The sequence below is a fragment of the Cimex lectularius genome, unplaced genomic scaffold (genome assembly GCF_000648675.2).
Source record: "Cimex lectularius strain Harlan isolate CLEC.00 unplaced genomic scaffold, Clec_2.1 scaffold251, whole genome shotgun sequence".
Classification (NCBI taxonomy): domain Eukaryota; kingdom Metazoa; phylum Arthropoda; class Insecta; order Hemiptera; family Cimicidae; genus Cimex; species Cimex lectularius.
This window is the reverse complement of record NW_019394213.1, coordinates 498,078-511,459: the sequence shown is the minus strand read 5'-3', so window position 1 is coordinate 511,459 and position 13,382 is coordinate 498,078. Positions and strand designations below refer to the sequence as shown.

The 13,382-nt window shown below is 32.0% G+C and overlaps 2 protein-coding genes across 5 annotated transcripts; one reads left to right on the top strand and one right to left on the bottom strand.

Moving 5' to 3' along the window:
* Positions 1–402: 402 nt before the first annotated feature.
* LOC106664308 (TRPL translocation defect protein 14) lies at positions 403–9,380 on the bottom strand. 4 transcript variants are annotated; one of them, XM_014389917.2, is made up of 13 exons: positions 9,280–9,380; positions 8,690–8,943; positions 8,547–8,614; positions 8,332–8,369; positions 8,054–8,091; positions 4,920–5,021; positions 3,833–3,961; positions 3,323–3,459; positions 3,119–3,259; positions 2,861–3,056; positions 2,286–2,493; positions 2,047–2,228; positions 403–623 (listed from the first exon to the last, which is right to left on the bottom strand). In XM_014389917.2, exons 2-13 carry the CDS (start codon positions 8,733–8,735, stop codon positions 544–546), a joined length of 1,365 nt encoding a protein of 454 aa, XP_014245403.1. In that variant the 5' UTR covers positions 8,736–8,943; positions 9,280–9,380; the 3' UTR covers positions 403–543. The 4 variants fall into 4 exon arrangements, with proteins under 4 accessions (XP_014245403.1, XP_014245404.1, XP_014245405.1 ...); XM_014389918.2 differs by lacking the exon at positions 4,920–5,021; XM_014389919.2 differs by lacking the exons at positions 4,920–5,021; positions 8,332–8,369.
* An 8-nt stretch (positions 9,381–9,388) lies between these two features.
* Positions 9,389–13,009, top strand: LOC106664309 (probable 28S ribosomal protein S23, mitochondrial). Its single transcript, XM_014389921.2, has 3 exons — positions 9,389–9,563; positions 12,465–12,626; positions 12,691–13,009. Exons 1-3 carry the CDS (start codon positions 9,409–9,411, stop codon positions 12,962–12,964), a joined length of 591 nt encoding a protein of 196 aa, XP_014245407.1. The 5' UTR covers positions 9,389–9,408; the 3' UTR covers positions 12,965–13,009.
* The last annotated feature ends 373 nt before the right edge of the window (positions 13,010–13,382 follow it).

Here is a 13,382-nt window from a genome sequence, read left to right as displayed (position 1 = left end):
TTTTTGTATATATATTATATGAAAAGGCACAGAAATTTTTTTAATAGATTTTAAATATTTTAATTTAAATACATTTCTTAAAAAAATAATACTAAATTAATACTATAATTAAACAATCAATGTTTATATCAATAAATAATTAAGTGAGATAAGGACTTTTTTTAATTAGAACTGTTTAAGTATTATAAATTTACAAAACAAAAATTTGGCAAGACTTATCGAAAATCGAGTATTAAGCCCCCAATATTTTTTTAAATCTTAATATTTCTTAACTCCCTCTTAAATGCTTAATATCTTTATCATTTAATACTCCCACATGAAAATTAGCCACAACACAGATCTAAAAAAGCTAATATTGTAAACTACATTTTTTTAACTTGTATCTTAAAATAATGGTTATCATTTTTGCGTTTGATTATTACTTTATTTCGACTATTAGAGAGGGGGCTACGAGACTAGTAGTCTAGGAATATGTATATAACTTTTTTTTTTCATTTTACATAACAAAAGCAGACAGGTACTCGGGTTCTCATTGCTGCCAACTCATTTTCCGTTGACAATTTGTTTGATTCCGACTCCGCCATTCATAGAACCGATTCCATTAGTTCCTTCCAAAGAGGGGGCTACAAAAAGATTTTTTAATTTAATATAAATTTACAACAGTGCAAAAAATCTTTGAATATAGAAAGCATCTTAGTTTAAAACTGATTATATTAATAAATTATTTGTGATTTGGTCGTTAGTAATATTATAACAACATTCACAGTCTTCAGTGTTGGTCTATTAAGACCATTAAATGTGACCAAATTCCGAAAAGCGTCTGACAGACTACAGCGAGTAAAGGCAGTCCAGAATGACTAATAACAACCACACAGATTACAGCAATAAATCTCACATTTACTAAATTAATGGTTTTTACCCATTATTCAGCTAAGCATGTGAATCAAATAAATGAGCAAAAAAACTGGATCTTAATTTTCTATCATCAATTTTCGAAGTATCAATACTTTCGAAAAAATGTCCCATCGATTGGAAAAGACCACAACGTTAGATGGTGTCAGGGTTATAAGCTGTGTGAGGCAAGACACTGACCCATTACTGCAAATTTTCCTCATGTTGAATGCGATTTTATTCATATTTACAAAAAAGAAGCATATGTTGCCTTTAAAGCTCCTTGTGTAACATGATCAATAAGAGATACCTTTTTTTTGTAATTCTTGTAAGTTGGCCAACAGGAAATTTTGAATGAAGTGTTAACTTTTCTTTTTTTAATTTATTTATTTAATAGAAGTTTTCTTTTTCATTTTGCTTCATTTTTTTTTTTTTTTTTTGTAAATTATTCTCAAGCTTGATTACCTTTGGTCGACTACTAGGGTCACTATTCCCTGAGAGGAAAAATAGAGTGGTGCCCGAACTATATATCCGTTTGAACAGCCCCACGAACTTCTCCACCAAGCTACCTGCACCCACAACTCAGGTGGGTCGTCACCAAACTCGTGACATTTGGGAAATTAGAATTTCATTTTTTTACCCTTAGCAAACCACATGGTACATCCCAGGCTTAAAATCTATGAAACTTTTCACAAATAACTAAGTTTTATGAGTGGCAATTCTTTTTCCAAAATTAGTCAATTTGTGATTTTGTAGCCAATTTTTTCAGACATCGACACACTTTTTCTCTTGGACGCCTGACAAATAATCAGGATCTTGGCCAAGATATTCCTGCCAAGTTTTCCAAGACGGAAACCCTACTCGTGGACGATAATCAGCGACTGTTACCACATAAATACTATAATCGGTCACTGAAAGGCGATCATGTTCCCAATTGTTACAGTGCAATACTTCAAATGCTAATCTGTGTTTATAAATTACTTGTTGATTCCTTGTTCCCATAACAATTTTTAATTGACAATATAATGTAAAACATATGATATAGTTATATTAATTAATATTATTGACTTAAGATTTTAATGTTTTCACTTACAAAGACCTTTTTAGCAATTAAATTAAGACAATTTTTTATTAGTTTTTTTTTTTAATATGTACCTTTAAGAGCATGACAGAATTTTGTTGAAGTTGTCCATTCTTCCCTAAGGGAAAGATTGTACATCGAATACGTTGGATCTCCTGTGACTTCACACACAACCTTTAAAAATTTTGGCATACATTGCTCCAATTTTCCATCTTCCAGGGCGGAATAGGTTTCAAGAAGAATTAACCCGTTGCATCTACAGAAAATAAAAAATTTTCATACAAATTTAACGAGTTAATTTTTTTTTTTTTACCTAGGGTGGCAAGGAGCTTTATAAATATCCAACTGAAAGTATTGATTACTGTCAAGAAAACACCTCCTCTTTTTAAAAATGGTGAAATGGGAATCATCCTTCTGTGTCAAGAGATTCAAGTAGTCTCTATGCGTCAACTGAGTTTTAACTTCGACGACTTGACCGTGGAGACGTGGTTTCCTTATAGTATGAGTATAACTCCAGTGCCCTGAAAACCGTGTTATATAAATATTAGTAACTATATTTCAATAACACGACTAAAAAAGTATTAATAAGGGCATTATAGTCTATTTTCTATTTAACAAAATATTTTTTTTATTTTAGTAGGTTTTTTTTTAATCAATGGCAGTATGTAAAATTGAATGAACTTAATCCCCAAGGGTGTCAAAACAACTATAATTTTACCAAATTTGAATAACTGCCAAGACTATTATAGTTCAATGTACTGTCTTGCCAGCAGCATCTCAGACCTTTTAAAAATATATTAACATTATCGTTTTAAATAATAAGAGAAACTGATCAAATAGTTTTAACATCATACTCTTTTGGTTAAAATTAAACATTTTTCAAAATACCTTTTTGCCCTCTTTTTCTAAGTCTAGCTTGCAGTGAAGGATGGGAGTTGGTCAGGTAATTGTGGACAACATCGAAGTCTTGAAATGGAGGGAATACTGAATCATCCGGTAGCGGTCCTTTGACAAGGAATTTTCTTTTCCTTGCATTTGTAAGCAATCTGTCGCCAGTGTCAATTCCCATTTTTTGACATATGCTCTATAAATAAATTAAAAAAATGTTATAATAAAAACATCATGGAAAAATTAAAATTCTAGTACCGCTATCATTCTTCTGATTTTCTTTTCAAACTCAGTTGAATTGTCGATAACGTCAAAGTAAGGGTGGCCGATCCAAGCTGAAGCAGCGTTGTAATCCAATTCTTTCGCCAACTCGACACCTTCACTCCTGCAGGCATGGTCCTAACAAATAAATGCAATTAAATCAAATAATATATTTCAAAAAATCATTTTAAAAATTCATACCTCTGTTGTATAAAAATCCTCCGCACCATTTGCAGCTGTGACCATATGTATTATCTGGTTGTACCGATTGTCTCTCAATTCAACTGAATTCCAATTGTTGGCCGCTAACAATTTTTCCCATTTTTCTTTAGATATAACTGAAATATAATAATAATAATAATCTGATAACTAGTTCTGTGTAAATTAATCGCCCTCGATCTTCCTGATCTAGTATTTTTACAGGCTTATCAGACTGGGAAGTTTGAGGATGATAAGGCTCCTAATCCTTGCCACAGACTTTGTGACATTTCATGAATTATTGCTGACTGATTTTTATTGTGAGTAAATAATTATAATCAAAGGCATAATTTAAACACGTAGTAAAGCAAAACAGCCTGGTTGTGCACTATTAATTGCATTATTTTACTGTCTCATACTGTAATAATAAAATTATTATTATAGTGGGAATATAAGCTAAATATCTAAGGATTTTAAGAGTTAAATAAACTGTTAACAAAAATCCAAACTCACAAGCTGAAGCGTCCATTGCTCCACGATCACATATAATCAAGCAGTTTCTCGGACAGGTCTCGGCCAACTCGAAAAAAGTATTTTCAATTTGAATCATCGTTTTCAATAGGTTTTCTTGAAATTTGAATGCTGAAACGAAAATGTAATTAATTAGTTACTAATGAACACGAAGATTCATCAACTAAGGGTATAAATTGTAACAAAAAACAATCGACGGTTTAATCAATTACAAGGGCAACGGCTCTAATAAAGTAAATATAATTTACACTTTCAAGCCTTCCTGCTAAAGAGCGTTCAAACAAAAACAAACAAATGTTAGTGAAGATTAATTATATTTGAAAGTAATATTTGTATGTCTAATAAGCTAAATTTACTTGGTTAGCACAAAAACGCAAGTTAAGAAATCAAGAAAAAAATAGAAACTATTTTCAAAGAATCAGGAAGAAATATAACAAAAAAGTTTCCATTTAAACTTATATATTATTATTTCCAATAATTTTTTTTTTTAAATGCTTCAAAAAAGTAATGAGTCATAGTTATTCAACTGTTCTGCATGACTCAACATTTTTACCCCTTTATTGATGCCAGTTTGATTACACTATATTAACTGATTTCAAGGTGAACATGAATATTATGAAATAAACATAAAACACCATCAATCAACTGTTTCCTCAATTAACATTAGCACACATTAAAGTTTTAATTTGAGTAGTCAAATTACATATTTCAGGGTTATTGTATGGCCACAAACCACTACCGCATAGTCAATTCTATGTAAATAAAGCTTTAAAACAAATTATATACAAGTGTATATTAAATACAACTAACGCATTTTAAACCAAGCAGATTCGAATAAAACGAGATATCCAGTCTCTTTTACATTTAGCATACAGGGTCACAGTTGTATTAAGATGTCTACAGGCACACAGTGAGGTTTGCTTTGCACACAACAGTTAAATGGCAAAACGAATGTTTAAAGAAAACCATCATACAAGTTATAGTATAAACAAACTTCGTTGTGCAACATAGCGCAGAACCCTATGTACTGCAGAATTTCTTTTTCTCTCTTTCTGTCCAAAAGACTCACCCTCAGAATCCCGTGAAGAATCCCTAGCGAGAGCCCCTACGCATCTCGGGCATGTGCTTTCAAGAGCCCCGACGCACCTTGGGCAAATGTGCGCCACATCGCCTACACACATAGGCACACAACTACAACTAGCCCCACTACAAGACCACACTCAGTGATCACAAAATTTAGTTTTAATTTTCACTTTATAAACATTTATCTACAATTAATTAAAAATCTAATCAACATTTCTTTTTTTATATATTATTAAATATTATATTATTTAAAATCTAAATATCAATGCTAGCCTTATTAATTTTGCTAATAAGAATATTATCTTTACGTTTTCAAGGAAACAGTTTACTCCTTGAGTTACATAACATTACAAAAGAAAATGTTTGTGCGATTCTCTTCTTTTCCTCAATTACTTGTAATTTTAAGTGGCATGCAATGTTTTAATGTCAGAGAAGCCTTGAAATGTATAAATAATTTGGGCAAGTTAATTTTCAATACCTAAAGAAAATTTAGACTAAGTATTTTATCTTTTTTTCTCTCTTATTTCCTCACAGTACAAGTGAACAACTGCACAAAGATAAGACTTTTATCCAGTAACGACTTTTCTTTTTTTTTAAGGAAATTAGTTATAACTTATTATACTGTAACACGCTTCATAGTTTCAGTTAAAGCACAGTCGTTTAAAAAATTACTAAAAATGAATGACTGATTACATTTATAATTTATAATTTTTGAATTTTATAACTTTATGATGGCGTAGGGATAATTAACTTAATGAAAAACAAATACAACAGGCTACTTGCGGATTAAAAAAATGTGAATAACCATTTAATCTTGCAAATTGCCGATTTCATAACAAAGAAAATGCCATTATCTTGTAAAAATAATATTTGCTCAATAAATGTTTCGTCACATTTATATCAATTTATAACGATGGAGCCTTTCCTATTTGTCTGGACTGATTATGATATAAATCGTCAACTGAAAATATCTTAGTATTGAGTCAAATTTAATTTAAAAAAAAAAAAAAAAAAAATGGAATATGCACTATGAATAAGAATGTCACATTTCATAAAAAGTAGTTTGACTATTTAAACAACCTTGAAAGTCAACGCTATCAATACATTTTGTTTTAAATGGGCACATAAATAATGAATAAAATAAAAATAAAATAAATATTGAACACCAAAAATTGATAATCATCATTCCTGACAGGATTTTTTTTTAATCCTAAGCAATCTACAAAATATTTATTAACATAATTCTACAAATGTTAAGTTTGAACATTGACCCCTCCCCTCAAAATGTTATTTTTAGAAAGAAGCCGTAAGCATTTTCCCAATAATTAGATTATATGCCAATACATCTAGACGGCTAAAAGGATTGGTCAAAAAATTAAACATTAAAATGCCCAGAAAGAAAAAAACTTAAAATTCTAGCACACAAATATATTTAAAATGATTAATAAGATGTAATGAGGAAATGTAATCTTTATATAATTCTATGATCAAAGAGCAAATATCTTAAGAATTTATATATAAGCATTTAGGGCATATATGCCAAGTTGTCTCTTACTATTGTACAATCACAGCCTAATTTAATTTAAAAAATAGTTCTCTATTTGTGAAGCATTGTGGGCCAAGATGAATCTGTAGTTTGATTGTAATTATTAATGCTAGATTATTTTCACCAGTTGTGTCTGCAACTTTACTATGTACAGTTGGTTTTTATTATAATGTTTGTTTTTTGTTTTTTAATCAAGGAACATCAGACAGTGTCTGAGTATGATAGAATGTCTTGTCAAACGAAACCAGCAATAAAAGGGCAGTCTGTTCAGTCGTTCAAATGACAGATTGCTCGCTAGTTAAAATTTAATGGAACATTTTTATCAGATTTAGACTCTAGTAATAAACATACATTTTAAGCAGAGACCGATCATAAATTAATATTGCAGAATGACTATGGCAAAGTGGGTGATATTTGATTTCAAGGTTGTCGTAATTTGATGACCTAAATGGAAATATTGATTATTTATTGATTCTATTGGCAAGTTACAAATTTATTGGGCAAAGATCAGTGTAATAATATATATTACACGATATTTTTGTATGTCAGGCAAATTTGAACTAACTTTTTTTATGGTTTTTAATTTCTTATAATGAACTAATTTTTCATTAATGCATCAAATTTGGTTGGTTATTAAAAAAATAAAAAACTATTTTAACCAATTTCTAATTATATATTCATTATGTAACTTTTATTTGATTTTAACCTTTGAAAAATTCACAATATATTTTGTATAAAAAACATTCTAACTTACAAAAGAGTGTTTGATAAAGAAAATAGAAATGCCTAAGCGTTGATATCACACCTAGATAAAACTGATTTATTTTTGCTGTTGTTAAGTGTGACTAATAGGGCAAATTAAAATCGATCATGATAAAATATACAAAACTAATGTTCTGATTTTGTAAAAAAGATTTAAAAAAAAAAAAAAAGAAAAGAAAATTTTGAGTAAAAACATTCTATTTATATTAATTTTTCTGTTAACCAATCAATGTTCAATCCCCAAAAATATTAATTGCTGAAAAGAAAAATGGTGTTTTTACAAAATGCCTGAGATGAGGAAGTCGCAACTTGATAAATAAAAAAATAGTGAGTTTAATCAGTACATAAAGGGGGGAATGTTTGAATAAGCCATGTGTCTAATTGTGAAAAAGACTGAAGAAACATGATGTCCACCCTTTCAAGTTCACCGAAGGCCAGAATGGTTTATTTTCTCTGACAACGTGGATGAACTAAAAATAGACAAAAGATCAAGAAAGGAAAATGACGAGGGATGAGAGGAAAAAAAGGGCAAAATTTCACCGATCGGCTGAATGTTGTGTAACCGAGAATTTCTGGCAGCTTGCCTTGGGCATAAGACAATGCAATAAAAATACACAATATCCATTTATAGATGACACTCTTCGGTACCATGCACTGAGGGAAATAGCCTTTATAAATCACGTTATGACAAATTACTACTTAATGAACTGTAGTTTGACATGCGACCAACTGCACAAATGTAAAAATGACATGTTCGGAGACAATTTAGATAGATTATTATATTTAATAGAAAATGTCTTCAATCGTCTTACCTTCTTCTTCAGTCAGGTCGGAAAATTTTATACCTCCACTGAAAAAAGAAATTACACCATAATAATAAATGATGTTTTTTCATTTTTAAAAAGTATTTTTAATTAAAATTTCAAGCTTTAGCAAAGGATTTTATATATAAAACAAAATGTTTTATACATTTTGCATAAATTTGAAAACTATACTAAACAAAACTTTCTTGTTGTCTCAGATTTTTTTGCATTTTTAATTAGAACAATATCTGAAACAAGATTTTTTTTATATTCTTAAAATTGTGTACCTGAGGAGTACAGTAGCCGTTTCCGGGACCCGAAATACCTGTAAAAGATAGTCGCCATACGATAACGTACTCATAAGCCAACGAGTGGCTCGAAAAAAAAAAAGAAAAGAAAAGAAAAAAGAAAAGAAAAACATTTTTGTTTTCTCTTTAATTAAATCATAAGAATTTCCTGACCTGGTTTTTTTAAATATGATAAAAATGTAAAACTGTCTCACCTTCCAACCGAGGTTCTCAAAGAACGTGCTCAGCCTGGCCTGACCTGTCGTCTTGCCTCCACAAGGTCCTAAAAACACAAAATTACAAAAGTTAATTTTTTTGTTTAATTAATTAATTTTTCTGTCAAGCACATGTTGCTCACCTCCAGTCAGCACGATTTTATATACTCTCTTCTCCTTGAGATCCATAGTGAATAATACTGTGGAAATACTGTTTCAGAATGTTGGAGGTCTTCTGGGTTCCTACTGGATGATGTATCAAAACATATCTGTTCTGTCGGTGACGACCAGACGAGGATCCGGTGAGAAATGAGCTCGGGGCATTTTCACGGGAGTTATACCATGAGCGAGACCGTCTTGACCTGCCACCACTCGTCCACCCAAAATCCCACTCGACCTACAACACATGCGCCGCCGGGATCAACCATTTTTCACCAACCAAAACTGCGTCTTTTTCCCCCATTTGAAATAATCAAGTTCGAGAGCTTTTCCTTATCGATCTGATATATAAACAAAACATTTCCCTTTTTTCTCTCTCTTTTGAACTAAAGTAGTGAGAACTATCAAGGATATAAGCCACGTGACCGTTTTTGTTGTCTATCTTTAAAAACACACAAAAGCTTATATATGACGTTAAAGAGACGTCAAAAGAGTCCAGTATGGTTTTGAAACAAGTCATTTTGTCGTAAAAATACTACACAAAAAATTATTACAAAAAAACAACTATTCTTACCTTTTCAAACAAAAGAAAGTAGTTAAGAATATAAAACGACCTCAAGCTTTTTTTTAACTAAAAATAAAAACTAGATTCGTATAAATTCAATTGTTAAAAAGAAAGCCGAATTAATTTTCCAGTCAACACATGTGCGATCGGTTCGACCGGAACCCGCTTTCGCTTTGTAACCTTCGTCTTTGTAGTCTTCGTCGGTCTCCTAATTTGAACAATAAAACTACGACAAAAGCTAAAAGTTCAATGGCTCATAGCCGGCTAGAAAGAATCGGCACGATTTATACAAGGTAATTGTGAAAAATACCGTGAGGTCTGCTGCACCATACTTCACGACAAATTTCTTCTAGGACCGGCAATATTTTTTTTTATAATACACTGATCTTGTAAAATAAGGAGCTAAATTGCTCAAAAATGAATAGGGATATTGCCAACTTTGTAGTATTTCTTTCCCTAGCATTTATATTATAAATTGCATTAAAATGTATTACAAAATTATTAGGTTTTTTACTGAAGGAAATTTAATTAAGGGTTTTTGAAAAATGAAATGTTTTAATTGCATAATTAATAAAGTAATACCGTGTATAACATCCTCTGTATTCTAAAACCTCTATGCGCCTGTTAGGCATAAGGTCATCACTAATTTCATAAGGAATTTCACTCACGGATGTTGCAACGCTGCACTCAGTCACTGCAGGTCGACTGGCTGTGGATGGTGATCGAAAAGCCTTCTCTACAATGCATCCCACATTCGATCAATGGGATTGAGGTCTGGAGACAATGGGGGAAGGGGCAGATGGGAAATTCCCAGGTATTCTAAACATTGATGAATTACTATGCCTCTAAAAGGTCTGGCTTTATCATCCAGAAATTGAAAATCCCTGCCAATGGATCCCTGGTTTGAGGGATGTATTTGTCAATAATTTCTTGGACATAACGGTTATGTTGTTATGCGTTGTTCCTTCACCAATATCGAGTCCAGTTCGTCCTCCAGTATAAATCCCAGCCCAGACCATTACACTGCTTCAGTAGACTCTTTGGAGCCTGCTGTCACTATACAGACAGAAATGTGATTCATCAGTAAACGTAAAAGCATTCCAATTGGTGTTCTCTTCTAGGCGCTTGCTGCACCATATTCTCCTTAGTTGCTGATGGCGAGGTGTTGCTGCACGTCATCTCAAATTACGAAGCCTTGCCAAAACATCTTTTGCTTCATTTAGGATCTGGTGAGCACTGAGGGTTCTGTCTTGCAGCAGTAACAATATTTCTGTCCTCCCTTATGCGCGTAGATCCACTAACAGGCCTCCTATTGGCAATTCCAGTCTCTCGGAATCAGGTAAAGCCTGGGTGACCACGCTCTGAGGAACGCCAACTGCCTCTGCGATATCCACTTGCCAGTGACCTCGATGACTCTTCTTTTTTTTTTTACAATGGATACCAGGAACTGGAGGAGTTCCCTCCTGAGCACTGCAGCTGTACAGCTTATTGTACTTTATCCCTGGCTCCATTTTTTGGAGGCTCACAACACAAGTGTTAATTTGAGCCCCCGGTGTGCCGGTGTTCTTCCATCGAAGAAACTCATTTTTGAAGGGGGTTGGGACCAAATTCAGGGTAGCTGAGATCTGATCCCGCTCCTTCCATTGATGAGTGCCATGTCAATTGGGGATCGAACCCACGACCGCAGGATCTACTAGCCGATAGTCTGACGCCTTAGCCACTAGGCTACTGCGGCCCCCTCAATGACTCATTCTTACAATAATATTCTGAACTTCTGATTCAAGATTATGTCTTTTCATAGTTAAAGAGAATATAAATGGAAAATGGACAAAAGACAAAAAAGCTGTTTGTTTACAAAACGAGTGATTATCTAGTTGGTAAAAAGAGGAAAATTTGAAAGTTTGTAGATTGAGATGAGAAGTTGGTGTCCGAGTGGATGAAAGTCAAAGGTCGTGGGTTCGAATCCAGCTTGTGACTCTAACTTTTTCACCTCAACTAAGATCTTACATAAAAAGAATAATTAATTAAAATGAGTAATCTTCATGTTTACTATTCTTAAGTAGTAAACAATAGGATTGTTAAAACAATAATCCGTTGTTAAAAAATAGGATTAACATTTGTTTGTTTTTGGTTCGTATTTTCTATTTTGTTTTATACAACTAACAAGAATATATCAGTTAATTTAATTAAAATTAATAGAATAAGAATACATTACAATATACCTATTCATTTTTGAGCAGTTTATATTTATAAGGACCAATTCGTGTATTGGATAGTACGAACGTATGTATTGACCTGGAATGTTCAAAACTTAAATCTTTGTTTTTGTAGTGTCATTTTGCACAGTTACAAAAGCAAAAATTACAGATTTTATGAAAGATCATTTGCTGTATACAACTTTGATATTGATGTCAGTATTGACAGTCTATAAGTAGAGGCACAAAAGTATGAATTTTATTGCTTATTAAAAATAATTGCTGAAATTCTTAATCTTCTTATTAAGGGCACACTACAGAATATCACACTATCAGTTGACAGTTCAGACTGCCCATATAATTGCCCTATTTCTACACAGGTCAAAACTGTTTTGGACGTCCAATATTAACAAAATCAGTTATTAGCTTAGATTAGTACTGTAGTCCGCTACAAATGATTCCTTCAATATTTTACAGTTATGACGCTTAATAAAAATCTCACGATCTCCAAATAATCATTAATTAACGGTCACTAAATACCACACATAAAATACTACTTTTACGAACTAACACTCTCTGTTTAAAAAGAACCCTCCATATCTTGGATATTATGAATATATCTAAGTTTTATGCATGAGATGGAATATTCAAAACTAAAATCTTAGTTCTTTTAGACTCTATTGATCTCTCACTTTGTACAGCTACAGTGAATTTTCCCTTTAATAAAGCAAGGAAAATTCTACCCAAAATATCTGACAAATACTTTTTGGACATTAAGATTCACATTTGATGAATAGTTCCATCATCCCTGATCATGCCGGATTCTTTATATATTTCTGTTATGACACATGGAGATGGTCAAAACGCTGCAAAAATGAGACTAGATCGCTCAAATTTTGGATCAAGTTATAGATGTTGCATTTCTAATTTTATACACTCTTTTTTGTTTCACTTTGAATATATCTCAAACTTATTTTTTTAATAATTTTTTTTTTTCAGAATAACTGGTTTAATAAAATCAGGTGCAATGAAATTAGAAGATAGGCCAATCTGGTACGAAGTATACGAGGCCTTTCCTCCAGAAACTCCTCCTTTATACAGTCAGAAAGTTTCTGACAAGCCCATAAGGGATATATTTTACCCCGAGGATAAAATCAGAGCGTACGTATATATCAGTATAATATAAATACAGAGAGAAAATTTCATAATATATTTCATTTTACAGTTTATTTCACAAGAAATTATCCAATTTCCAGATGGGAAGGCTAGATGATGAAAGTCATCAGACATTGTCTCAAAAGTGTGTATCTTCCAGCTTGGCCCTTTCTAAAGAAAACGGCATTTCTCTTGAAGAAGCATTTGAAACAGCCTTCGCCAAATTACAGGACGAACTTGCCAAGAATAAAACTGTCAATGTGGAAACTCAGGCTTCATCAAGCACACCGACAGAAAAGTTGGGAAAAAGCGTAGATTTAAAAGATATTTTTAAAGAAGATTGAAATTTCATTTAGTTTTTGTTTTATATTGTAAATATTGTAGTCATTGTAAACATTGAAATAAAATTTTATTAACGTAGTTTTTATTAGGTTTCCTTTTCCTCGTATCTTCCTATGATGTCTACTGGAGCCAAACCAACAGCAGCAGAAGCAATGTCTTCAATAATTTATGAAAACGTTTTGAAGGACCAGTGGCTGAAATTGTCCATTGACTTATAATACTCATTGATTATTTAATTTGGTTTCCGTATGAAGATTTAAGAACAATTCCTTCATCTTTACAAAGTCAAAATTACTTTTGCGATCGTCCACTAATTTCGAGCAAATTTGGATTTAAAAAAACTTACGCTTTTGTTATTTACCTTATCCCTTAATCCATTGTCTACTGAATCTATATTTTTGGTAATTTGGTATACCGTAA